This window comes from Pipistrellus hanaki (assembly GCF_964339955.1).
Source record: "Pipistrellus hanaki genome assembly, chromosome: 9".
Classification (NCBI taxonomy): domain Eukaryota; kingdom Metazoa; phylum Chordata; class Mammalia; order Chiroptera; family Vespertilionidae; genus Pipistrellus; species Pipistrellus hanaki.
Genome location: NC_140511.1, coordinates 6,787,603 through 6,813,399, shown reverse-complemented (window position 1 = coordinate 6,813,399; position 25,797 = coordinate 6,787,603). Strand labels below are relative to the sequence as shown.

General features: G+C 42.8%; 1 protein-coding gene across 5 annotated transcripts in view; it reads left to right on the top strand.

Moving 5' to 3' along the window:
- Nucleotides 1-25,797, top strand: part of ARHGEF12 (Rho guanine nucleotide exchange factor 12) — a 202,163-nt gene that overhangs the window by 138,160 nt on the left and 38,206 nt on the right. For all 5 annotated transcript variants that reach the window (XM_084895549.1, XM_084895547.1, XM_084895550.1 and 2 more), the window contains 14 exons: nucleotides 614-724; nucleotides 1,040-1,138; nucleotides 3,913-3,955; nucleotides 4,216-4,321; nucleotides 4,680-4,817; nucleotides 5,271-5,303; nucleotides 5,841-5,955; nucleotides 7,123-7,228; nucleotides 8,345-8,557; nucleotides 14,411-14,543; nucleotides 14,829-14,864; nucleotides 22,123-22,277; nucleotides 23,146-23,292; nucleotides 24,241-24,326. In XM_084895549.1, the coding sequence (XP_084751675.1) occupies nucleotides 614-724; nucleotides 1,040-1,138; nucleotides 3,913-3,955; nucleotides 4,216-4,321; nucleotides 4,680-4,817; nucleotides 5,271-5,303; nucleotides 5,841-5,955; nucleotides 7,123-7,228; nucleotides 8,345-8,557; nucleotides 14,411-14,543; nucleotides 14,829-14,864; nucleotides 22,123-22,277; nucleotides 23,146-23,292; nucleotides 24,241-24,326 (1,521 nt within the window). The remainder of the gene's footprint in view (nucleotides 1-613; nucleotides 725-1,039; nucleotides 1,139-3,912; nucleotides 3,956-4,215; nucleotides 4,322-4,679; nucleotides 4,818-5,270; nucleotides 5,304-5,840; nucleotides 5,956-7,122; nucleotides 7,229-8,344; nucleotides 8,558-14,410; nucleotides 14,544-14,828; nucleotides 14,865-22,122; nucleotides 22,278-23,145; nucleotides 23,293-24,240; nucleotides 24,327-25,797) is intronic.

The window sequence follows — 25,797 nt, the reverse complement described above, 5'->3', positions numbered from 1 at the left end:
AAGCAGGTGGGCTGAGCCCACGAGGGTGTCGGCCTCCTCTTGTGTTTTCTAAGAGATTGTAGGGGATTGGACTGTTTCTTAGATTAACTTTAGTCTCACCCTAATTTACTTATGTGTAAAAATTACATGAAAATTGTGATTTTAGTTACCTTCATTTAATGATTGCTGTTTTCTGTATGGTAAGGAATATATACATTTATTATAGGCCAGTGTTACTTAAAGTGATACAACTCCATTTTGTACCACCATTTCTGTGATTAGTTCAAAAGAAAAGGAAAAGAGCTGGTTCCTTATTAGGCAGAGCCTTCCAGGACATTTGCAGGATGCTGTGAGGTAGGTGTGTGCTGATACAGAGATGCCTCAGCTCCTTGATAATTATCTCCTAACTTGCATTCTTCCAGGATGGCCTTCTCCTAGCCTCTCCACTGAAAGTTCTCACGTCAGAGGAAAAGATTCCATAGCTTGTGTTGCTAGTAAATTCTAGTGAAAGTTCTCAAATATTGGATTTTTTACGGAAGATTGAAGTAGATTTTGATAGTTTATGCTTAGTTGAGCTCACGTGACATTTGCATTTGTGTTGGAGTCACTGATGTGTAATTGTTTCCCTTTCTAGATCAATGGGCAGTGCAGCTGTTTCCAGAGCATTGAACTGCTGAAATCTCGCCCTGCTCACTTGGCTGTTTTTTTACACCATGTAGTTTCACAGTTTGATCCTGCGACATTGGTAATGTATTTTACGATTTAGCAAATTCAAAGTTTTTACATTGATTAATAAACCATAAAACTTTTCACTTCTGTGAAATAAGTGGAAAGACTTTTTTCAGTTTTATAAACATTTAAGGATAGACATGAAAGATACTTAAAATGTTATTTATTTTTTTAAGCACTTTGTTGAATGTTTTAACTATTACTGCTTCCTTTGTTCTGGTACATTGTTTATGGTGACTTGCCTGTTGCAAACATTCATACTCTGAGAATATGACAGATTATATATTTCAAGATTTCTCACTTTTCTTCTTCATTTTCTTCTTTACTACAGCTCTGTTATCTTTATTCAGACCTTTATAAACAGACCAATTCCAAGGAGACTCGTCGTATCTTCCTTGAGTTCCATCAGTTCTTCCTGGATCGATCTGCGGTAAGTTGACAAGTTAATAGTAAACTCTTTGCTCTAGTACATTGAGTTATCGGCCTCCTACTTCCAGTTTTCCCTCCCATTTGGTTTTTTTCTTTCACTTTTTTTTAATTATTATTTTTTATTAGTTTATTATTTTTTTTATTGATTTTAGGGATGGTGTGGGGGGAGAGAGAGAATGAGAGAGAGAGAGATAGACAGGAGGACAGGAGAGAGGGAAAGGGGTAGTGGGAGGGGAAAGAGAGAGAGAAAGAGAGAGAGAGAGAGAGAGAGAGAGAGAGAGAGAGAGAGAGAGAGAAAGAGAGAGAGAGAAAGAAAGAAACATTGATCAGGTATCTCCTGCACATGCCCTGACCATGGATTGAACCCACAACCTTTTGATGGACAGGATGACGCTCCAACCAAGTGAGCTGCACCAGCCGGACTCCCTCCATATTTTTGGACTTTATTGTGCTTTGTGACATCTGTCAGTCATTGATTACTCTTGGCTGTTTTTGTGGGGCTTTTTTTTTTTTTTTTTTATCATTTCTAAATTAGTTGTAGGCCTATCTGTTGTCACATGTGTATGATTAGAATGAGGGAATAAAAAGAGAACACAAAGATGCACATTTACATGTCAGGATCCAAAAGGTAACACCTGCATACTTTAACTCCTCTTGGCCTCTGAAGTTTTTAGGTACAAGTTTAACTAAAAAGTGGTGAAAACTATCTTATTTACATAAATGATAGTAAATGGCAATAGTGTTTCCTAAGAGTTTTATTATTTGCTTTGCTCTCGGTAAAGGAGAACTGGCCCTAATGCTCCCTAGGCAGTCAGTCACTCCGTGTCCCTGGTTCTCCCCTATGACTGTCCTACCGGCTTTCTCCTAGAACGCCTGTTCCTTCCTCCCTGTCCTTCCCTCAGCTGATGACCTGGCTTTTGCTTTAGGAATTTAAAGTCGTCTACCGAAGAGAGCTTGAGCAGATGCGTCCTCTCCTCTGCCACATCCGCCTGTGCATTGCTTCCTCTGCAGAGACTTTCTGCCTGCACTGCTGTGCTTGTTTTCTGTGGCAGACTCGCTAGTTCTCCCATCTCAAAGCAGTAACACGCCTCTCCTTTCTCCAGCTCCCCTTTCTCCGTCCCTTTCCACAGCTGCCTGCACACTGCTGAACACAATCACCACTGTGAGGCCTTCCCTGACCAGCTCACTTAAATGTAACCCTCTCACTGTATGCTGCTCTCTCTCCTATTATTTTTGTCCATAGAACTTATATTTTATTAACTTACTTTGTTTGTTTGTATTCTTACTCTACTCTGAATGTTAGCTTCGTCAGGGAAGATGTTTTTATCCTGTCTGTTCACTGCTGTACTCCCAATATTAATAGATTGCAGCACAGAGTGGTCACTCAGATATTTTTTGAATGAATGGCTTCTGATTTTACTGCCATTGTTTAATATATTATGCATCATATTTATTAAGAAATGACACCATATTGAAGTGTATTTGAATTTTACATATAGAGCTCCATGCTAAGTTAAAACTTTATATTTTGCTACTGATCTGTATAAGTTTATTAACATTAAAATGTAAGAACCTTGATTAACTTACTAGTTATTTTTGATGCACAGGTGATATTTTTTTCTTAGAAGTGCCCACGTGTATAGATGGCAACATCAGTGAAGGAGAAAATTTAGAAATCCACTTCCTGTCCTTCCAATGAATATTAGCCACCTCATAATTTTTAGCAGTGACTTATTTTCAAATATAAAACTTCAGATATTATAGGAATTGTTTAAATTCTGGAAGTATACAACTTAAGTAAGTGTACAATATAAAGTCAGTATACAGAGGTTATGATATTTACTATATCTGCAAAAAACATTTACTTTTAAAATATTTCCCAAATTGATGGGAAGGAAAATATATTTTAAATTAATAGTGGGACCAGAAACTGCAATTATTATGGGAGAAATCCTAGCTGTATAAAACTAAAACACAGTTACTTTAATTAGTTCAGTAGTGCAAATGCTGCAGATGGTTACTGGATATTTAAGACTCCAAATCCTCAGAAATGACATTCACTAACTCTCATTGGGAGAATGACTATTGTGAGGGTTCTTTAGGGAAAGGGACTGGAAATGTCATGGTCTGTAGTGGGTGTATGTCAAATACAGTAAATAAAAATTATAATAATAAAAGCATAATATGCTAATTAGATCAGACATCCTTCCAGCTGACCTTCTGGATGAAGCCGGGGCTGCGAGGGAAGCCTGGGTCCCAGGTGCCTGCTGATGGCCAGAGGGAAGCGGGTGCCAGCAGCCAGGGGAAGGAAGGCCTACTCTTGCATGAGTTGCATGCATTGGGCCTCTAGTAGTTATATATGAGTGAATTTTCCATATAATAATATATGCACATAGTTTAGTTTTTACCTATATTAATTCAAACAATGTAGATTAACCAGATTCTAGAAAGCCAAAGTCAGCATTCATTCATTCCAGAAAGCTACCATAAAGCCAGTAAGAATAAGTAAGGCACAGAAGCATTTAGTCATTTAGTAAATATTGTAGATAATTCCTTTATAGCGTGATCTGTGGAAAGGGCTTCTTTTCCAGGTTAAACAACAGAACACACCAGAGCAGTGACATTGGGTGGGGGAGCACAGTAAAGGAGCTTATGTACGATGGTGCTTGTGAAAAGAAGTGTCCAGGTTCTATTAACTTACTTTATGCAGGCACTTGCATGCATCTTAAAAAGTCCTGAGTGCTGTCTCACTTTTTCTTTGCATTTCTGTTTTAGCACTTGAAAGTTTCTGTTCCTGATGAAATATCAGTAGATCTAGGTAAGTTTGGAGAATTATATCTATAGTTATGTAGCTCAGCTCATTTGTAAAGGTGTTATGTGTCATGTGTTGACTAGTAGATCATCGCATTGAAAGGTAAATGAAATCTGAATCATGAGATGAAATACATGAATTAAACTGAAGAACTCTGTGTCTTACTCCCAAGACAAGTTTACCCCAGTCACATTGGTACGTTGCCAGTGATAATGCACAGATTACACCTTTAGATCAAATAAATGTTTCCCTTTTTCTCTTTTCAGAAAAAAGAAGACCTGAGCTTATTCCTGAGGATCTCCACCGCCACTATATTCACACTATGCAGGAACGAGTTCACCCTGAGATCCAGAGGCACCTGGAGGATTTCCGGTAAGCGTGGGAATAGAGACGTAGCTGATAGATTATAGATGAATTCTTCGGCTTAGCACCTGGTCTCCGCCTCTTTTTCTAAAGCAGAATGATCATCTGGAGTCAGTGTGTTTGGATATTGAGAGTCCATTGTTCCCAGCCCACGTGCTTCCCTGTTTGTGTGTGCTGAGTGTTCCTTCAGGGCCTGTGCTCTGTGCAGTGAGCACCCTGGAAGGTCTTCCCCTGCCGTCCTAGCAGATGTGTGTGCTGATAGAAAACCCAGACCGGTGCCTGTTGCTGGGAGGTCGCGGCTGTGCAAACGGTGAGGAAAGATACTCTCCTCTGAGCTACTTCAGGCAATGTCTCCTGTTCCCTGTAGGCAGAAAAGGAGCATGGGGCTGACCTTGGCTGAAAGCGAACTGACCAAACTTGACATCGAGAGAGACAAGGACCGGGTCATCTTGGAGAAGGAGCGGGCATGCGCAGAACAGATTGTTGCCAAAATTGAAGAAGTGTTGTAAGTAACAGACGAGACGTAGAAACGCCCTTCATTCTGCTGAGAGACGGGACACTTAGCACATCCAGAAGAGGGCCTGGCTCATGGTGCTTGATAGACGGAATGTTTTGCTGATCCTTTATTATTTTTGCTGATAATTTATTTTAAATAAAGTTCTTGAGTTTCTTTTTCTGGGTATTAGCAAAATGAGTAACTATAAAATTTCTAGCTGATGAACAGGTTAAATGCTTTCATTGGTTTAAATTCAGAGGCTTGGAAATCATATTTGTTGCTATAGAACATTTATAGCTGATGACAGGACACGAGTGAGAAGCATGCAGCTCCTTTGAGGATAGAGGGGTTTTTCTTAGAATTACAGTCCCTGTGGCTTTTCTGCTGCTTCAGGAATCTGGGTTTAATAGCAACTCTTTTCTTAAACGTTAATATTTCATTTGTAAATGTTTTTATTTTTAGGATGACTGCTCAGGCTATAGAAGAAGATAAGAGGTAATACAACTTTTATTCTAGAATTTTAAGGAAATAAAAAATAAACTTTTTTCTTTTGTCAGTACTGAATTATATTTTATTTCTTTTAACTTAAAAAATGTAGACCATCTCCTTCTGGTGGCTTATATATATATTTTTAAATATATTTTATTGATTTTTTACAGAGAGGAAGAGAGAGGAATAGAGAGTTAGAAACATCGATGAGAGAGAATCATCGACCAGCTGCCTCCTGCACACCCCCTATTGGGGATGTGCCCGCAACCAAGGTACATGCCCTTGACCGGAATCGAACCCGGGACCTTTCAATCCACAGACCGACGCTCTACCACTGAGCCAAACCGGTTTCGGCATGGTGGCTTATATTTTATTTGACTAATATTCTAGTATTTTGAGATAGAATCCTTTCCTGGTAATGCCTTCTTTTCTATGTGATGAATGAACTCTAAGAATTCTATCACTGAGATTTTGGAAGTCAGTTGCTATCTTTATTTTACCCACCCTTCTTTTTCTTATTTTCCTTCTTCTGTTTTCCTCCAGTTCAACAATGCAGTATGTTATTTTCATGTACATGAAGCATCTGGGAGTAAAAGTGAAAGAACCTCGAAATTTGGAGCATAAGCGGGGTCGGATTGGGTTCCTTCCAAAAATCAAGGTGAGGCTGGGAGAGCACTGTGTGCGGGCTCGTGCTTTCGCCTGCTCAGTGTTCGCTCTTCAGCAGCTTCGTGTAGTTGCTATGGATAGGGTGTGGCTCCCGTCGTCAGAAACTCCAAACCTAGTGAGAAAGCGGGATGGGAACTAATGACTAAAAAATAGGAAAAGTGAAAGTAGCAACTTACAGAGTACCATCCTCAGCTTACCCTTTTCTTTTGTGGTGCCTGCCATAGTTGATAATAATTTGTGTTTTTGTTTAATTTTTATTTGATAGTGAAGCTCTGTGAGTGCAAGGAGCTCCTTCATCATTGGACCTCTAGCCTTTAGCATAGTGCGCTCACATTGCCTGAGCTTATTAAGTAAATATTTGCTCAGTGGATAAATGAATCATGTACAAGCTCCCAGTAAATGTGTTATAAAAATATCCTTTTGGCCAAAACCGGTTTGGCTCAGTGGATAGAGTGTCAGCCTGAGGACTGAAGGGTCCCGGGTTCGATTCCGGTCAAGGGCATGTACCTTGCTTGCCGGCACATCCCCAGTGGAGAGTGTGCAAGAGGCAGTTGGTCCATGTTTCTCTCTCATCGATGTTTCTAACGCTTTATTCCTCTCCCTTCAATAATATATATATATATATATATATATATATATATATATATATATATATATATATATATAATGGCATAGATAACTATGCTGATTTGTTTATTAAAAAAAAGAAATTATTAAAAAATAAAAAAATAAAAATATCCTTTTGTTTTACAAAATTGTCAGCTATAAAGAGTTTGAAAAAATGTCTTTTATTGAATTTACTGGGGTGACATTGGTTAATAAAATTACACAGATTTCAAGTCTACAACTGTATAATGCATGATCTGTCCACTGTATTGTGCGTTCACCACCCCAAGTCAAGTCTCCTTCCATCAGCATTTATCTCCCATATTCACTCCTCCACCTCCCCCAGATACCGTAAGTTTCATCTATACACAGTACTGTGTGCCAGTTTCTAATGAGTATCGTGTGTGTGTGTGTGTGTGTGTGTGTGTGTTTCATTTACATTTAACCAATTTCTTTCAAATGACCATTGTAATTCCATTTCTATGTTTGAAAGTAACAGAAGAAGCCCACTCTGTTATGTATCCTTATCTCTTTGGTTGTACCTTAACTCTAGCAAAGTATGAAGAAAGATAAGGAAGGCGAAGAAAAGGGGAAGCGAAGGGGATTCTCCAGCATCCTGGGGCCCCCACGGAGGCCCAGCCGTCCTGACAACAGTGCAAGTATGTTGAAGTTTAAAATGCTGTGTTTTGTGTCCCACGCCACCGTTTAATGGTCTCATTGAGCTAGAGGGAATTGCTAGAGAGGGTGTTCTTGACATGGTTCCTCTGAACTTCCAATGTGCTTTGCTTCTATTTGGTGTTCTGTCTGCACTGAGCTCCCCCATGTGGCTTCATAATTGTCCAAAACATCCCCTGTGATGGTAGCAGAGCATCTCACTAGTTATCCACAATATAATTCATTCACCTGTCCTAATTTTGTTTGTATTCACATTCTGATCAGTAAAGTTAAAAATTAAAAACACAGAACATGCGCTTGGGTCTCTCCACCATACTTTTTTCAGTCCTTTTACACATGTGTCTCTCACACTTTTCACCTCTCCACCACGCTTTATTTTCTGATCTCCCTCCACCGTCAGGCCCAGGGGAGCGTCAGCCCCTGGAGAGGGCCGAGGAGGACGTGGCATTGTGGAGCTGGGGGAAGACACGAGTCCCGTGGGCACACTGGCAGGGTGGCGTGGGCAGGGGTGGGACCGAGCAACTGAACTGTCCTACAGGACGAGGCGGCCTGTGGAGAAACACTGAGCGGGTGAAGGACATTTTTAGAGACGGTGAGGAGAAGGAGAGGCAGAGAAGAGTGGAGTGAGGGAGAACATGGGGCTATGATGTGGAGCTCTGTGAGGGGGGCAGCTCCGTGCAGTATGAGGACAGGAGCAGGAGGGGAACTGGATGGACCAGGGTGCAATGTGATGACCTGATGAGGGTTTGGGGGGGTGAGCTTCTAGAGCTCAAAGGCTTCCTCTCCACAGTACCAGTGCGGATGCTCCCCATGGACCTCCCTGCCTCAGCATCCCGCTCTCCTTTTCTCTTGCTCATCTTTGTCTACCTCCTGTCTTCCTTCACGCTGCACCAGTCCTATTCCACCTTCTCCCTCTCCCGCTTCCTCTCATTTCCTTCCTTCCTTTCTGCTTTTCCTACTTCCCTTTCCTCTTTCTGTGTAATCATTAGCCTTACAGTTTTCTAGGGCCTACCATGTTTTAGACATTTTTCCAGACCTTTGACATCATCGTTGTTTGGCTGCTTTGAAACACACATTTTTGACCATTTCTTTCTGTCCAGTTGGCAGAGCCATGGAGCTACAGAAGCAGCGCCACCCGAAGCACTCACCCACACCTCCCCCTGTGAGTCCCGAGCCCCAGGATGCTGCTAAGTCTCGCCAGAGTGGGCCAGCAGGTGACGGAGCTGACGCTGGGTACCTTCCCGCCGGCTCCATGTCCTCAGGGGCTTCCGTGGCCAGTCTCTGCCAGGATGGAGGGAAGGAGAACGATGCGGGTGAGCCGTAGTTCAGCATAACTTAAGAGCTAATATTTTAAAACAATCATACTAAGAAAAATTGACAGATTATTTTAATCAAGACTGAACCCCAGTTAAATTCAGTTTTAATATCTGACAACTAGGGACAAATCTGTGCTGACTGATGATTTTCAAGTTCTCATCCATTCAAAAATGATTACTGAGTTTTCTGTTAGGCATCAGCCTCATTCTAGATGTTAGGACAGGATAATTGTTCTCCTGGATGAGAGTCCTACACTCACAAATTCAAATTGTGCTGAGTCCACAGAGGCAAGGTAAAGGAGCGAGGAGGACTGTCAGAGGTTTGGGGCAGATGTGGGAGGTGTAAGGAAGGCTTTTAAAATTAGACTAGAGATGCCTTTTAACTGCTAAGGGGAAGCCAGCTGCTGGGAAGAGGTTGAAGATGTAGGGATAAGCTGGAGTAACCAAAGGAACAAAGTTTTGAAAAGGAGAGAGGAGATGAAAGACTAGGATATCACCTCAGAGTAATAACCTTGGTGAAAAGAGATGATTTAAAGAGTCAAGACAGATACGAAGTAATTGTAGATACTTGGAAACGAACTTATACCATGTTCTTCAGACAGCCTGTGTTATGAGTTTCTTAAGCACCCGAGCAGGAGAAGAGGTGGTTTTATTTGGAGGAGGCAATGCCTGTGTTAGTGATTTGGGAAGCAGTCAGTTTTTGGTGAAGCCAAGGTCAAGGCTAAAGTGGTGGGAGTGGTCATTGAGGTGGCGTGGAGGAGGGTGCTAGAGATGAAGGAAGGAAGGAAGGAAGCCGAGGAGACAGGAGCTCGAATAGCTTAACCTGTGTGTGGGTTTGAGGTATGTGAGGTTCGGACTAAGAGGAGAGTTTTGAGCCGCAGCCACAGGGGTGTTGCTGGGTGCCTGCTGTGAGGAAGGGACGTGGGGAATGTCCGGGAGGGAGAACATGTCTCTACGGGAGGGGTGGTTGCAGGAAAGGTTGCCTTCCCATGGGATAGGCAGGTTTTTATTTAAGATAGAGAAGTAGGAGGGACATTCGGAGAAAAGGCTGGAGACTGACACAGGACTCTGAAGGTGTTGGATTGTGTACCTGCACTCACTCATGGCTCCATGTCTCAGGGAAACACAAGCATGGTGGGTAACAAACAGAACAAAAAGGAGGTAGAAGAAAGTAAGGTGTTACAACAAATAAGAGATGTCAGCACCTTTGGGGAGACTGAGCAAGGACAGTGTGGTTTGGTGGGCAAAACCACATAAAGGAAGCTGCAGCCCGGAACTCAGTGAAGGAGCCCGAGGCGGCCCTTCGCCCACGAGAGCCTGCAGGCTCAGGCTGGCTGGAGCGCATGGACATTAGGGGGGGGTGGGGGGGGGGCGCGGAGAACGACTGAGCCGAAAATGACAAAACCAAACGTCTGATCAATGCAGTCACGTTGGCAGCCTTCTGCTCCTTGCACTGCAGGCTGTGGGCAGTCTGTCCTCATGGACGGGGAAGCCAGGGCCTCCATTTCAGGGCGGGAGAAGGGAGTATGTGGGGAGAGGTACGCTCCACAGGATGATGTCCTGGAGCTCTGGCGTGTGGCCCTAAAGCAGGGGTTCCACTGCATCACACTTGCCTTAGGACACTGGGTGCTTGAACACAAAGAGCATTTCTTCAGCTTCTGGAAGGAAGAGGCATTGAGCTTAGAAGTCTGTCTGCATTCAGACCCTCCCTAAAGCATGGAGAAAAATAGGAAGGCATTTTCAGATATTCTAGGATTAAGAGTTTAACTGAAATGTTACCTGTTACTTGAAAATTATTTTAAAATACCATTGTAGCAAAATGAGAGTAAATAGGAGGAAAGAAAATGTTATGAGATACAGGAAAAAATGGGAACCACCCAGGAGCGTGGAGAAGGGCCCTTCGAGGATGATGCGGGTCACAGGCCCAGGCAGCGGCTCCGATGAACACAAGAGGTGCAGGACAAGCACGGGGGAAGCGCTGTGCGCATACTGCTGTACAGTGTAGCAGATGAAAACATGGGAGGCTTGATAAGATTCTAATATTTTGACAGTAATGATAGAAAAGCATTCAGAAAAACAGTTGTTCAGAAAGTTGTCATGATTTTAAACATGAAGTAAAATAAGTGGCATGATCTTAAAGTAATTGATGAGTATAAGACTTTAACATAATAAACATTTTATTTCAAATGGCCCAAGAATTATATTATCAGACCATGTAATCCTAACTAACATATCTTTTGATCTGACAGGAATAATATATATGTTATATATTTTATATGACCATATGTATATATTGCTATAATAATGTAATTATTATAGCAATATGCTTGTTTTCAGACTTTGAGAACCAGTCTCTCAGGCAAAGCACAGAAAATTCTGTGGCTACAGATCAGAATGGAAATGTAAAAATTCTGTTAATCATACAAGTGAAATTGTAGTTTAAAAAAAAATGAAGGTAGAAGAAGGAAAGGTCACTAAATACCTAATCTGACGTAGAAGAGCGTTAACATACTAACTTCTTGCCCTTGCTGGTGTTGCTCAGTAGTTAGAGTGCTGGCCTGAGCACTAAAGGGTTGCAGGTTCAATTCCTGGTCAAAGGCACCTACCTGGGTTGCGGCTTGGCTCCCTGCCACCAGTTGGGGTGTGTGTCTCTCACATCGATGTTTCTATTTTTCTCTCTCCACCTTCCTCCTTTCCACTCTTCTCTGAAGAGTGATGGAGAAAATATGCTCGGGTGAGGATTAACAACAAGAAGATACTAACTTCTTGAAGGAACAAATATATAGATACTAGGTGCACAGATTCATGCACTGGTAGGATCCCTCGGTTTGGTCTGTGGGGATCGGGCCAAAACCAGCTCTCCAACATTCCCTGAGGGGTCCCAGATTGAGAGAGGGTGTCTGGTCGGTTGCTTAGGCAAATATATATATATATATATATATATATATATATATATATATATATATATATATATATATATATATATATATATATATATATATATATATATATGATGGCTCTGAGCGATTGGGACTGACTCAAGGCAGTGGGTGTGAGTGCCGGCTCCAGCACTGGCTGCAGTTGAAAGCGGGGCCAGTGCTGGCGGTGGGTGCGAGTGGTGGCTCTGGCACTGGCAGCAGGTGCAAGAGGCGGCTGCAGGCCCTGATCTCCTCTTCAGGAGCAGGGGGAGGTGGAGAAGCCCTTAGGGACGATTGGGGCTGGCAGCTGCTCACATCTGCTGATGGCACTGAGCCATCAGGACCGGAGCTGGGCACCGGCAGCAGGTGTGCCGGGTGGAACCACGGTGCATGGGAATAAAGAATTTTCAGTAACCATCAGAGGCTTGCCCCGATGACACCGACTGGCTCTGGTGCCACCACTCACCTGCTCCACCATCCCGCTGCAGCCAATGCCCGCCATATTCTTTGCATGTCCCCTGGTGGTCAGCACACGTCATAGCAACAGGTTATTCAGTTGTTCCATTTGTTCCACTGTTCAGTCTATTAGCATATTATCCTCTTATTACACAGGATATCTTATCCTGTGTAATAAGAGGATAATATGCACAACAACTGAACAGCAGAATGACTGGTTGCTATGACACGCACTGACCACCAGGGGTCAGACACTCAATGCAGGAGCTTCCCCCCGGTGGTCAGTGTGTTCCCCGAAGAGGAGCACCACTCATCCAGAAGTCAGGCTCACAGCTAGTGAGTGTAGCGGCCGTGGCAGGAGCTTCTCCCATCTCTTCGGCAGTGCTAAGGATGTCCAACTACCTTCAGTGGGACATCCCCTGAGGGCTCCTGGACTGCAAGAGGGTGCAGGCCTAGGGGAAGGACCCCCTCCCCCCCTTCCCCCCCCCCCCAATTGCGCAAATATTGTGCACTGGGCCTTCTAGTCTACACTAATAAAAGAGAAACATGCAAATTGACCGTACCTCTGCTATGCCCACAAGCCACATCCACAAGCCAATCAGGAGTGAGTATGCAAATTAACCCAACCAAGATGGTGCGGCCAGGAACTAGCAGGAGGCTTGGGTTTCTCCGGTGATGGAGGGAGCCAAGTTTCCTGGCCAGCCCTGGCCTCCGCTCAAGGCTACAAAGTTTCAATTATAGAAGATACAAATCCCAACAAAAATGCTGGCAGCCATGGAACTGAAGCAAGCAGAAGGTTGGGCTGCCCCCAACGATGGAGGAAGCCAAGCTTCCTGGCCAGCCTTGGCCTCCGCTTAAGGCTTCAATGTTTTAATTATAGAAGGTAAATAAGTCCAAGATACCAGGGCCTCTACTTGGGTTGCCAGGGAGCGTGGCCAGCCTGCAAACCACCATAAGCCCCTTGCCTAGGCCACCCCACACCCCAAGGGAACCCCCACCCTGATCTGAGACACCCTTCAGGGCAAAGCAGCCGGCCCCCACCCGTGCACCTGGCCTCCATCCTATCTAATAAAAGAGTAATATGCAGATTGGCCATCACTCCAACACACAAGATAGCTGCCCCCATGTGAACACAAGATGGCCACCACAAGATGGCAAGCAAGGGAGGGCATTGGGAGGGATCATGCCTGCAAGGGAGGGCAGTTGTGAGTGATCAGGCCTACAGGGGAGGGAAGTTAGGGGTGACCAGGCCGGCAGAGGAGGGAATTTGGGGGCAACTGGGCCTGCAGGGAAGGGCAGTTCGGGTGGACCCAGGCCTGCAGGAGAGAGCAGTTAGGGGTGACCATCCCTGCAGGGAAGGGCAGTTAAGGGTGACCAGGGCAGCAGGGGAGAGCTGTTGGGGGGATCAGGCCTGCAGGGGAAGGCAGTTAGGGGTGACCAGGCCTTCAGGGGAGGGCAGTTAGGGGCAATCAGGCTGGCAGGGGAGCACTTAGGTGTTGATCAAGCTGGCAGGGGAGTGGTGGTTAGGGGCTGACCAGGCTGGCAGGCAGAAGCAGTTAAGGGCAATCAGGAAGGCAGGCAGGTGAGCAGTTGGGAGCCAACAGCCCTGGATTGTGAGAGGGATGTCCGACTGCCCGTTTAGACTTGATCCTTCCAGGATTGGGCCTTAATGGACAGTCAGACATCCCTTGAGGGGTCCCAGATTGGAAAGGGTGCAGGCTGGGCTGAGGGACACATCCCTGTGCATGAATTTTGTGCACCGGGTCTCTAATATAATAAAAACCTAATAATGCTAAGTGTCTGGTCGGCTGATCAGCTGTTCAACCAATCAAAGCATAATATGCTAATAATATGCTAAAGCCTCTCAACCACTCGCTCTGACCTGCACTGACCACTGGAGGGAAGATGCTCTGATTGGTTGGTTAGCTTGCTGTTGGGGTCCAGTCAATTGGGACTGAGCAAAACAGGCCGGGCATGCCCTGGAGCCCTCCCGAGGTCCCTCCCTGGTTGGCCATCCTCCTGCGTCCCTCTCTAGCCCTAAGTTGAAGGCAGGAAGAATAAGCAATATCTTCTAAGGAGGAAGAAGTAGATATTACCTAAAGATAATAAAGAATAAAGTTATTATTTGTTGGATCACCATAATATCTGAAATGTGAATGAATGAAAAAGATTTAGGGTAGAAAAGGATAGGTGAGAATATTTTTCTCTTATATGCTCTTCTGTGTTGTTGCCATGTTTTATGCTGTCACCTAAAGCTGTTTAAAATGATTTTCTATTTGGTTTTTAGTGTATTTTAAAATGTTATATGCTAGAATCTTTATTCTAGCTAACCCACAGTTGTTTAAAAATGAATGTGACTATGGATTAGGTTGAAGCTCTTCTGGAATGAACACCTTTTTTTTCTTGTCATCATCTGAGTAAGTACATGATATTACGTGTGTGGCACGAATTGAGTGGGTGCCGTTTGTCTCTTCAGGGTCAAAGCCAGTGGCAGAATCCCCAGCATCTGCAGACCTCGTGGACGCCCCGCCTCGTGCTTCCAGTGCTGCCCTGGAGTCCCCGCCGCTGCCACTGGACCAGGTGCAAGAGGAGGAATGGGAGGTGGAAAGGTAATTCAGACGTAACCGGTCTCCGTGTCGGATACTGCTTACCATTTTTTAATTATATAATATTCCTGTATTTTACAGTTATTCCCACAGGTGCTTTTTGGGAAGAAACTAGAACTTGTTTTGGTAGTAAATATTAATAGATATTGAATGCTTTTCAATTTATTCTTACAATATCAAGAAGTACTAGTTATCAGCCGCTGTACTTTTACCCAGTTTTGAACACTGGCATATATTTCTTAATTAACATTTTGGTTTTTTGTTGACTCTTTTTTCCCATTGTTTTAGGATGACTGAACATGGGACACCAAAGCCCTTTCGAAAGTAAGTAGTTGTACAGTAGCCTTCAGTAGGGCATGCTTTAAGGAAGTATGTTAAAGGAAGGGTCTCGGGTATTCTGGCCAAGATGGCGGAGTAGATGAACGCTGCCTTCCCTCCTCCCGGGCACAGCAGATCAGTGGCGTCAGGGAGCAGCTGTCACTGAGAACCATCTGGGGACCCTCTGAATGAGAATAGGGAGAAGCCCTGGTGTTAAGACGAGTGGGCTGGGAAGCGGGTGGTCCTGCATCCATGGGTGGTGGTGAAGAATAAGAAGGCCATCTCGGTTGTGGAGATCGAGGGGCCCAGCACCAGGCTGGGCTTTCACCCTGGGACTCCAGTGTTGGGAAGAGGAGTGCTCACTTCGGGCTGGGGAGCCAGCAGGGCCTGCTCTGAGCATGGCAGGGCTGCAGTGCCCAGCCGTTCTTCAGGAGGACCCAGGTTCTGGCTCACGCAGGAGCTCACTCGGGGCTCCACCCCAGGAACAGAGCAGGGAAGTGCCAGGGACGTGTGGAGGAGCTATATTGAGTAGGTGTGGGTTGCCAGCTGAAGGACAGCCATCAGAACACTCCGGGCGCAGAAATGCTGGCAGGCCCCACTGTGCCCGTTGCCCCTCCCCTGCCCACCTGGAGGCTCAGCGTGGCTCCCAGTCTGTGCTCCATGAGCCTGGCTAGCACTGCTCCTCCAGCTGTGCTGAGTCATCCGACACTCCCCACCCAGCTCTCACTGCCAGCGCCAGCCACGTCCAGCGGCTTTTCTACACAAGCGGTCTGCCTCAGCTCCTGCTGCGGATTTTCCTAAAATCTCTCAAGGGTCTCCAAATGCCAGACAAGCAGGGGCTGGCCATGGCATGCCCCATCCAGCTTGCTAAGTGGCTCCTAGCACAACCAGCACCCAGTCTCAATTTGCATTGCTTGGGTAGGCATAAGCTGTGGCCAGTGTTGGCTTGGAAAGTAGCTTCAGCTGAGTCACAAGCCTAGCACAGTGACCACTGCCTCGGTTCCCATCATGATGACCTCCACGGCTCTCCAGCCTGGCAGTATTGACAGCCAGTCTTGCAGTGTGACCTCTTCCAAGTGCCTCCCACTCCAGCACAACAGCAACCGACCACAGGTCACTTTGTAGCACCAACCAGGCAGCACCAGCCAAGCATACACAGCAGTGACCTGAGCCCACACAAGAGGCTCCAGTGCCAGCACCAGGGCCGGCGTTAATACCCACCAGCCCCACCGATGACAGATCTGAACAGTGGACTCCACTGCTCCTACAGCCCTGCCGTTCTGTGGGGTCAGCCCTGCCCTCGCACGCAGCCTGTCTGATAGTTACGGCAGCCCTCACCTAGCCAGCCTGCAGGGCAATTCCACCCACTGAGGTGCCAGCACAGTCAAGGCTCAACCACAACAGGAGGGCACACACAACCCACAGAGGAGACACAAAAGAGGAGAGCAAGAGAATGAGAAGGGAACGGAAGAACTACAAAACTAATAAGAAAACCTGATTAATAACTGCATGCCTATCAATAATTACTTTAAATGCAAATGTAGTAAATGTCCCAAGCAAAGCACATAGGGTAGATGAATGGGTGGATAAAAAAAATACGACTGGTACATACACTACCATGTCAGATCTAGACACACACAATGAAAGTAAAGGGATGGGATAAAGGCATTCCCTGCAAATGGGGGAAAAAAGAAAGCCGGTGTAGCAGTACTTAGAGGAAACAGAATTTAAATCAAGTAACAAAAGACAGAGGGCATTTCGTAATCATAAAGGGGTCAATCCCACACGAGAGCACAGCTCCTATAAGCTGCTACCTACCCATATAGGGGTGTCTGTATAAAACACAGGAGGACAGAGGTGCAGAGAGGTTGGCAGTGAGGCAATCATAGTAGGGAGCTCAACACCCCGTTGACATGGATGGATAGGGAACCCAGAGTAAGTCAGTAAGGAAAACAGTGGCCTCACATGACACACTAGATTGATGGGACTGGATGGCATCTTTGACATCATTACACAAAGCAGCAGAATATTCATTCTGATTCGTTTTGTTCTAACTTTTTTAAGAACAAAAATACTGCAATAACGGTATTACAGATGCCCCCCAATGTTCCCCTTCACTCAGCTCCAGCCTTCAGCACACTATTGTCTGGGCTCTGCATATATGTTTTCTATCCCTCCCAACCCCCTCTTCTCTGAGATATGTCCGTATTTTACACAGGTCCGGAGACATGGGTGTACGGAATAGAATATACATCCTTCCCAAGTGCATAGGGAACATTTTCCAGGACAGACTACATGTTAGGCCACAAAACAAGTCTCAGTAAATTTACAAAGGAAATAACCAACAACAGTAGCGCAAAACTAAAAACAGTGAGTGGATTAACAAGATCAAGGAATACGTTAAAAGACACCACGAGGCAAATGAAAATGAAAACGCAGAGACCAAAAACCTATGGGCACAGGCACAGCAGCTCTAATGGGAAAATGGAGTGAGACAGGCCTCCTCAAGGAACAGAAAACCTCACACAAACCCAAAATGAGAAGTATAGAAAAAACAAAGATCAGAGCTGAAATAATGAAATTTTTTTTTTTTACAAAAAAGAAAAAGGAAAAAGAAATGATCAATGAAACCAAGACCTAGTTTTTTGAAATGATAAAGTAGCCGAAACCGGTTTGGCTCAGTGGATAGAGCATTGGCCTGCGGACTGAAAGGTCCCAGGTTTGGTTCCGGTCAAGGGCATGTACCTTGGTTGTGGGCACTCTCTCATCAATGTTTCTAACTCTCTATCCCTCTTCCTCTCTGTAAAAATTCAATAAAATATATTTTTAAAAAAACACACAAAAAACTAATACAGTAGATTCATTTTTTTAAAAAAAAGATAAAGTAGCTAGTAGACTCATCAACAACAATAAAATGAGTGAGACAAATACATAAAATCAGAACTGAAAGAGGAGAGAGAACCAACACCACAGAAATACAAAGGTTTTTAAAGAAATACTATGAACAGGTCTATTGCAATAAATTGGACAACCTGAAATAAATCAGTAAATTTATAGAAACATACAATCTTCCAAGATTGAAGAAACAAATATGAACAGACCAATACCTACTAAAGAAATAGAAATAGTAATTAAAAAACTTCCAGCAAACAAAAGCACTGGACCAGATGGATGCATAGGAACATTTTACCAAACATTCAAAAAAGTAATACGTATTCTCAAACTATTCTTAAAATAGTGAAGGGAGCCGAAGCCTGTTTGGCTCAATGGTAGAGCGTCGGTCTGCGGACTGAAAGGTCTCAGGTTCAATTCCGGTCAAGGGCATGTACCTTGGTTGCGGACACATCCCCAGTAGGGGTGTGCAAGAGGCAGCTGATCGATGATTCTCTCTCATCGATGTTTCTAGCTCTCCCTTCCTCTCTGTAAAAAATCAATAAAATATATTTTTAAAAAGTGAAGGGAGGGAAGACTCTTAAAGTCATTTTATGAAGCTACATTATCCTGATACCAATCCCAAACACTACAAAAAAAAGAAAGTTATAGACCAATATCACTGATAAACCTAAATGCAAAATTTCTCAAAATATTTTAAATCAAATTTAGCAGTACAGTAAAAAGGTACACCATGATCTAGTTGGATTTATCACTGGCATTTGAGATTAGTTCATATTAGCAAATCACTTAAGATTACATACCACATATACAAAATTAAGAATAAAAACTATGATTCTACCAATAGATGCAGGAAAATATTCACAAAATGCTTCATTTAGATAAAAACTCTTAGAAAGAGGTGGTACAGGGAGCATACCTCAGCATGAAGGCCCCCCATGAAGACCCCAGCTAACAGAGCCCGAAATATTCCGCCACAAAGTTATTAGAACTAACAAGTAAGTGCAATAAAATAGAAAGGTACAAAATTAATGTTCAGAAAAACCAGTTACACTTTTATACACCAGTAATAATTATTCTTAAAGAGCAATTAAAAATCCCCATTTGCAATTGCATCATAAATACGTAGGAATAAAGTCAACCAAGGCAGTAAAAGGCCTATACTTGGAAAACTAAGCATTTGAAGGGTCAAATTGAAAACTATACAAATAAATGTGAATGTAGACTGTGCTCATGTAGGAAGAATTAGCATCTTTAAGATGTTTTTTTATAATATATTATTAAATTATTATTTTTGTACATATACCAATCCCCCCCCCCCCCCCACACACACATACCTTCCCTTCCCCAGAGTTTTGTGTCCATTGGTTGTACTTATATGCATGTATACAAGTCCTTCGGTTGATCTCTTATCTCCCTCAGATCTCCCCAACCTCCCCGCTGTAATTTGACAGTCTGCTTGTTGCTTTACTGTCTCTATATCTTTTGGTTCTTCATTTATAATGTTCTTTATCATCCATAAATAAGTGAGGTCATGTGGTGTCTCTCTTTCATTGACTGGCTTGTTTCACTCAGCATGATGTTCATCTTTAAGATGTTAATACTTCCCAAAGCCATCTACAGATTTAATGCAGTGTATCAAAATACCAATGACATTTTTCACAGAATTAGAATAAATAAAATTCATATGGAACCACTGGAGAAAGAACAAAGTTGGAGGTATTATACTGCCTGACACCAAACTATTCTGGGCTATAGTAACCACAGCAGCATGATACTGGCATAAAAGCAGACACGTGCTCTGGCCAGTGTGGTTCAGTTGGTTAGGTGTTGCCCTGTGCACTGAAAAGTTACCAGTTTAATTCCCAGCCAGTTCACACACCCAGGTTCCTATACCCAGGTTGCGGGTTTGATCCCCATTTGGGATGCGTGTGGGAGGCAACCAATCTGTTTCTCTCCCTTCTCTTTCTAAAACCAACTTTTCTTAAAAACAAAAACACCAGGCACAGATCAGTGGAACACACTAGAGAGTCTAGAAATAAACCCATGCCTGTTATGATCAATCTATAATAAAGGAGACAAGACTATACAATAAGGTAAATAGAGTCTATTCAATAAATGGTATAAGGAGCCGAAACCGGTTTGGCTCAGTGGATAGAGCGTCGGCCTGCGGACTTAAAGGTCCCGGGTTCGATTCTGGTCAAGGGCATGTACCTTGGTTGTGGGCACATCCCCCGTAGGGGGTGTGCAAGAGGCAGTTGATCGATGATTCTCTCTCATCGATGTTTCTAACTCTCTGACCCTCTCTCTTCCTCTCTGTAAAAAATCAATAAAATATATATTTTTAAAAATAAATGGTATAAGGAAAACAGTGATACGTGCAAAAGGATGGAACTGGATAACTTTCTTTTAAGTTATGGAGGGTTTTGTTAGCTATAGAATGTGTCGCATATTTTGAGTGATTAAAGTCGTCTGCTTTAATAAATTTCAGATATACGAGAATCCAACATTGAAAATGCGCCCTTATCCATACTGTCCCATGTCAAAAAGCATTCTAACTGTTGGCCGGGGGCCTCAGCTCCTGGCCAGCTGGGAGCAGCAGGGATGTTCCTGGCCGTGTGGGTCTCTCAAACATTTCCATAGGGCTCCTTGAGTGTCCTCAAAATGGGGCCGCGGCTTCCTGCAGAGCTCTCGGCTCTCCAGCTGAAGTTTAAATTACAGTGTTGCTTTTAAGTCTCCAGTTTCTTTTTTGTTTTTGAACCTTGGATCCAGCTTCTTAGAAATGGCTCCAGGGGCATCTTTTCAGCATCATTCAAGTCTAAACTTGGAGTCCGCCTGCACAGTGTCATCAGTGCTGGAAGACACGGGACTTGGTTACTCAGCATAGCTGTCAGCCTAAGCTTCGTGTTCCCCTTGGCTCCCATCTTTTTGTCAGATGTGATTCAGACCTAAGTCAAAACAATTGATCCCCGTGGCTGAAGTGCGGACTTGAGGTGCCTGGGAAAGGCTGGGGAGAAGAGCAGAAGGGGAGAGGTGGCTGGGAGTCTGGCCCGAAGACATGCCTGACACACTGGGCCTAGGCAGCCATTCCCCCTCCGGATAGTTCTCTTACACCGTATACAAGAATAAACCCAAAATGGATTGAAGACTTAAAAGTCAGACCCCAAACCACAAAACTTTCAGAAGAAACCATAGGTAGTAAACTCTTCATTATTGCTCTAGTTAATAAGTTTTCGGATATGTCTTCTCAGGCAAGGGAAAGAAACCAAAGACAAATAAGCACATGGGACTACGTGAAACTAAAGTAGTTTACTCTGCACAGGGAAGAGAACCGTCAATAGAACAAAACGATAGCTTGCTGATGGGGAGACACTTCTCTCTAATGGGACATCTGATAGAGGTGAATACACTAACATAGGGAAATCATGCATACTAATACAACGTAAAACCCTAACAATTCAATCTAAAAAAGCACGGAGTACCTGAGAAATATTTCTCCAAATAGATGGTCAGTAGATATATGATAGTGTGCTCAACATCACTAATCATCAGGGACATGCAAATTAAAACCACAGCGAGATAACCACCTCACATCCCTCAGAATGCCAATCAAGTTTTGGAGAGGATGTGGAGCAAAGGGATCTTTATGTACAGATAACCAGTATGGAAAATATAGTAGCGGTTCCTCAGCAATTTCACTTTTGATTATTTCAAAAAACACTAATTGGAAAAGATACATGCATCCCTATATTCATTACAGCATTATATACGATAGCCAAGATACGGAAGCAACCTAAATGCCCACCAGTAGACAACAGAGAAGATATGGAACATACACACAATGGAATATTCAGCCATAAAATGAATGGAATCTTGCCATTTGTGACATGGATGTATCTAGAAGGTATTATACTAAGTGAATTAAGTCAGAGAAAGGCAAATACCTTGTGATTTCAGTTACATGGTATATCTAAAAAAAACCCAAAATAAACGAACAAACAAAATCCATAGACTCAAACAAATAGATGGTTGCCAATGAGAGTGGGGTTGGTGGTATGGGTGAAAAAGGGGAAGTGGTTAAATTACAAAACTTGTGGAAATACTAAGTACAGCGTAGGAAATAGAGGCAATAACATTTTCATACCTGTGTGTAAGGTAGACACTGGGCTTATCAGGGCCATCACTTTTATAAGTTACACAAATGTTATCATTGTTGTACACCTGAATCTAATGTAATATTGTATGCCAACTATAATTGAAAAATAAGAATTTTCTAAAAGAAATACTACATAGTTTGTCAGACTTACTGCTGTTTCCCATTGTTCCTTGATATCCTCAAATAGGATTCTTCAACTTTTTTTTCCTTTATTAGGTTAGACGGCATCGCTTTTGGAGAGAGTCCAAGTGAAGATGAACAGTTTGAAAATGACTTGGAAACTGATCCACCCAACTGGCAGCAGCTTGTTAGTCGAGAAGTGTTACTGGGACTGAAGCCCTGTGAGATCAAAAGGCAGGAAGTGATTAATGGTGAGTTTAATTTTGTTATTGTTTTATTATAGCAGAAAATGCCCTGGGCCTTGGTGTTTGCTTCCAAGTTTCTGCTTGCCTTTCGTTTTAAACAAAGATGAAATTAAATTATATAGATGATCCTTGAACTTCAAAACTAGAAAAATCATTGAGACATTTTCCCCATCACTTTCCTTTCAGACTCTTCATCTTGTTCATAGATTATGAGTGAGAAAGCTAAGGCTCAGGGTGATGAACAAATTAAGATTGTGCAGCTGATAAGTGACAGGGAAAAACTGGCACCCAGCTCCCCCTTCGCCCAGGTGCAGCTCTTCCTCACCCGGCGAGTGTGTAGCAGAGGTGTGAGGTGGACACTGCCCTCTCCTGCCTTTAGGATGTGATTTAGTCAATGTCCTCTTGTCCCCAGTAACACTGAGACAGTGACATTAGAAGCCTGGCCTCAGAATGAGGTTTGATAGGCATCAGATAACTAAAAGGAGATAACCAAGACTGTATGATACTTGGGCGTATGGTTCTCTAATGTAGTTATGATTTGTGGCTATTATTTTAAAAAGATAGAGGAGTTTTGGAGTACACTATTAACTTTTAAGTACAAAACAGTTTATAGTGAAGTTTTTCATTTGCCAATATTAAACTCTTAGAGCCAATATGTAGGCGAGTTCTGTGGAATAAAAAAAAAAATGACTTCCCTTCTCTAAACTCTAAATGATTATTATATAACTTATTTGCTAGTTAATCCCAGCTGAAGCCTATAGGAATATAGGCTATAATATTGTAATAACTATGTGTGGTATGAAATATGAACTAGACTTTTCGTAGAATTATTCTAAGTAAGGCCACATTTTATATTTACCTCTTTTCTGTTTAGAATTATTTTATACTGAAAGAGCTCATGTTCGAACACTAAAGGTTCTTGATCAAGTGTTCTACCAGCGAGTGTGCAGAGAAGGAATTCTGTCACCTTCAGAACTACGGAAAATTTTTTCAAACTTGGAAGATATTCTTCAACTTCACAGTAAGAGAAATTGACTCTGATCTTTGTCCCTAACATTTTCAATATATAAAAGAGTACAACATAAGTAAGTGATTGGATCTTTGAATAAACCTTCCACCCCATTCCCATATCAGCCTTTTATATTCAAAGTGTTAACATAGGACTTGGGATCTAATGTCAGTGTCTAAGTTCAAAGACATGAGTAGTCAAAACTACCCTTGAAGATTTCTATCAATTATAGTGTATATGTTTTTAAAAAATATATCCCATGTAATATATGTGTATAAATGCATGTTGAAATAATAATACACAGCATACAACCCATGGCTGTGTCACTTCAGGAACTAAATCACTCCATTATTTATTGTTTGCTTGGGACGCTCGATAGATTCAGGGAAGCTCTCCTGGTGCTGCTCATTGCGGACTTCCTGTCAGTGTGTCCGTTCCTCGCTCCCAGTCACTGTTCCCCGTGTCCCTTTGTGTTTCATTTTTCTGTCACCAGGAATGCCATCACCGTCTTTCAACACCTGCCCACCACATGAATGCCTTTTCACTTGTCTGGGAGTGATTTTAGGTTTCACCAACATGCATTGTCAAGTTCAGACTAGATTATGTTCATTGCCTATGAACATACACATTTTCAGAGGGACAGTAGACAGAGTGACCTGCATTATTTACATTCAAATGCTTTATAAGTATGTTATAGATGGAGTCTTGAAGCTAATTGACTGTTTGATATACCTAGCCTGTATTTAATTTGCTATTTTTCACATTGTTTTGTGCTTTATCATCTGTTTTTCAGATAGAGCTCACAATATCTAGATGTATAAGAATTGTGTCCTGGTTTATATTTAAGGAAATTAGAAGTAGTTGTACTATTCTGAATCTTTTCCTTTTAATTTAAGTTCTTGGTACTATCAGTAATGTCTGTATGCTTACTTTTTTTTCCATTTTATTTTTCCCCTTGAGTTGGGTTGAATGAGCAGATGAAGACTGTTCGAAAGAGGAATGAGACCTCTGTTATTGATCAAATTGGGGAAGATTTGCTAACCTGGGTAAGGAAATTTGCTATTTTATTTTAATACTTTTATAGATATTTTATTGTCAGATTCTAGGTTAAGTAATTAACATTTCCAAAAATGCAAAGTCATCTATTTTGCAAAGGTAATGTAAAGATGAAGAGTCCGGAATATGTATTCTTTGGTTAGTTTCTTCTTTAAGTGCTCTTTTTTCACCAAACACTATTTCTTTGTGTTTTAAAGAATATAAGCATAAAATAGATCATAATAAAAATAATTTAACTGATGTACAATTTTAGCTCTCTGCTGCTGTCCATATCTCAGAATTTACTGCACAGCATTAGACAATTGTAGTTCCAAAACTACCATTGCAAGAGTAGACAAGTGAAAATTACTTTGTCTTATTTATCTGTATATGTAAAAGCCTAAGCCACCATTACAACAGGTTGACTGGTCGCTATGACGCACACTGACCACCAAGAGGCAGATGCTCAACACAGGAGCTGCCCTCTTGGTAGTCAGTACGCTCCCACAGCCAACCTCCTGCGGCCCAGGCTGTCCAATCTTCCACGATTTTCCCCTCTAGCTGGCCGACAGTTGGGACTGGGCAAGGGGTCCCCAATGGCCCCAATTGCTGGCCAGGCCGAGGGACCCCACCCATGCATGAATTTGTGCAATTCTGGTAATACAATAGAAGAGTTCAGAGACTCTGGTAGCTATTTATTGAGGTTTTGTTGTTGTAGTTGTTGTGTTGTTTTTTTCTGACTGTCCATATAGATCTCTCAATATATACTTATGTGCCAAGCCCTGTGCTGGGAAATACAGTAGGAACCAAAACAGACATGGCTCCTGCCTTAATGAAGCTTAGAGGGTGCAGGCCAGGCCAGGGGACCCCACTAGTGCACAATCGGGGGGGCCTGGGAGGGCTCCAGAGTGTGTCCAGCCTGTCTCACTCAGTCCTGATATGCCAGCCCCCAGCAGCAAGCTAACCTACCCGTTGGTGGTCAGTGCACGTCATAGCGAGTGGTTGAACGGCCTTAGCATATCATTAGCATATTATGCTTTGATTTGTTGAATGGCCGACTGGACCATAGCTTATTAGGCTTTTATTATTATATAGGAGATGGGGAAATTGTCCTTAGCTATTTCAGTCTCAATGAGTATTACAGTAAGGGGAGAGTACAGGTTGTTATAGGATTATATAGCAGGAAGACTTAAATTAGAACATATAGAAAATCTTCCTATGGGAAAGGGGGTTTGATTCAAACCTTTTAAGAAAGTACTATGGTTAAGGCTGTGGATGATAAAGTACATCATGTTGTCTGCAAAATTTTAACACAGGTTTGAACATAAACTGTTTAGACATGCCCATAGACATTTACTTCAGTATGTAGCTTGCCATAGATTGTGATAGTTCTGCAATGACAAATTTAAGTACTTCACTAAAATATACCCTTGAATCTTACTGCTTTCATTGATGGTGAGATCATGGGTTAGAATCTACCAA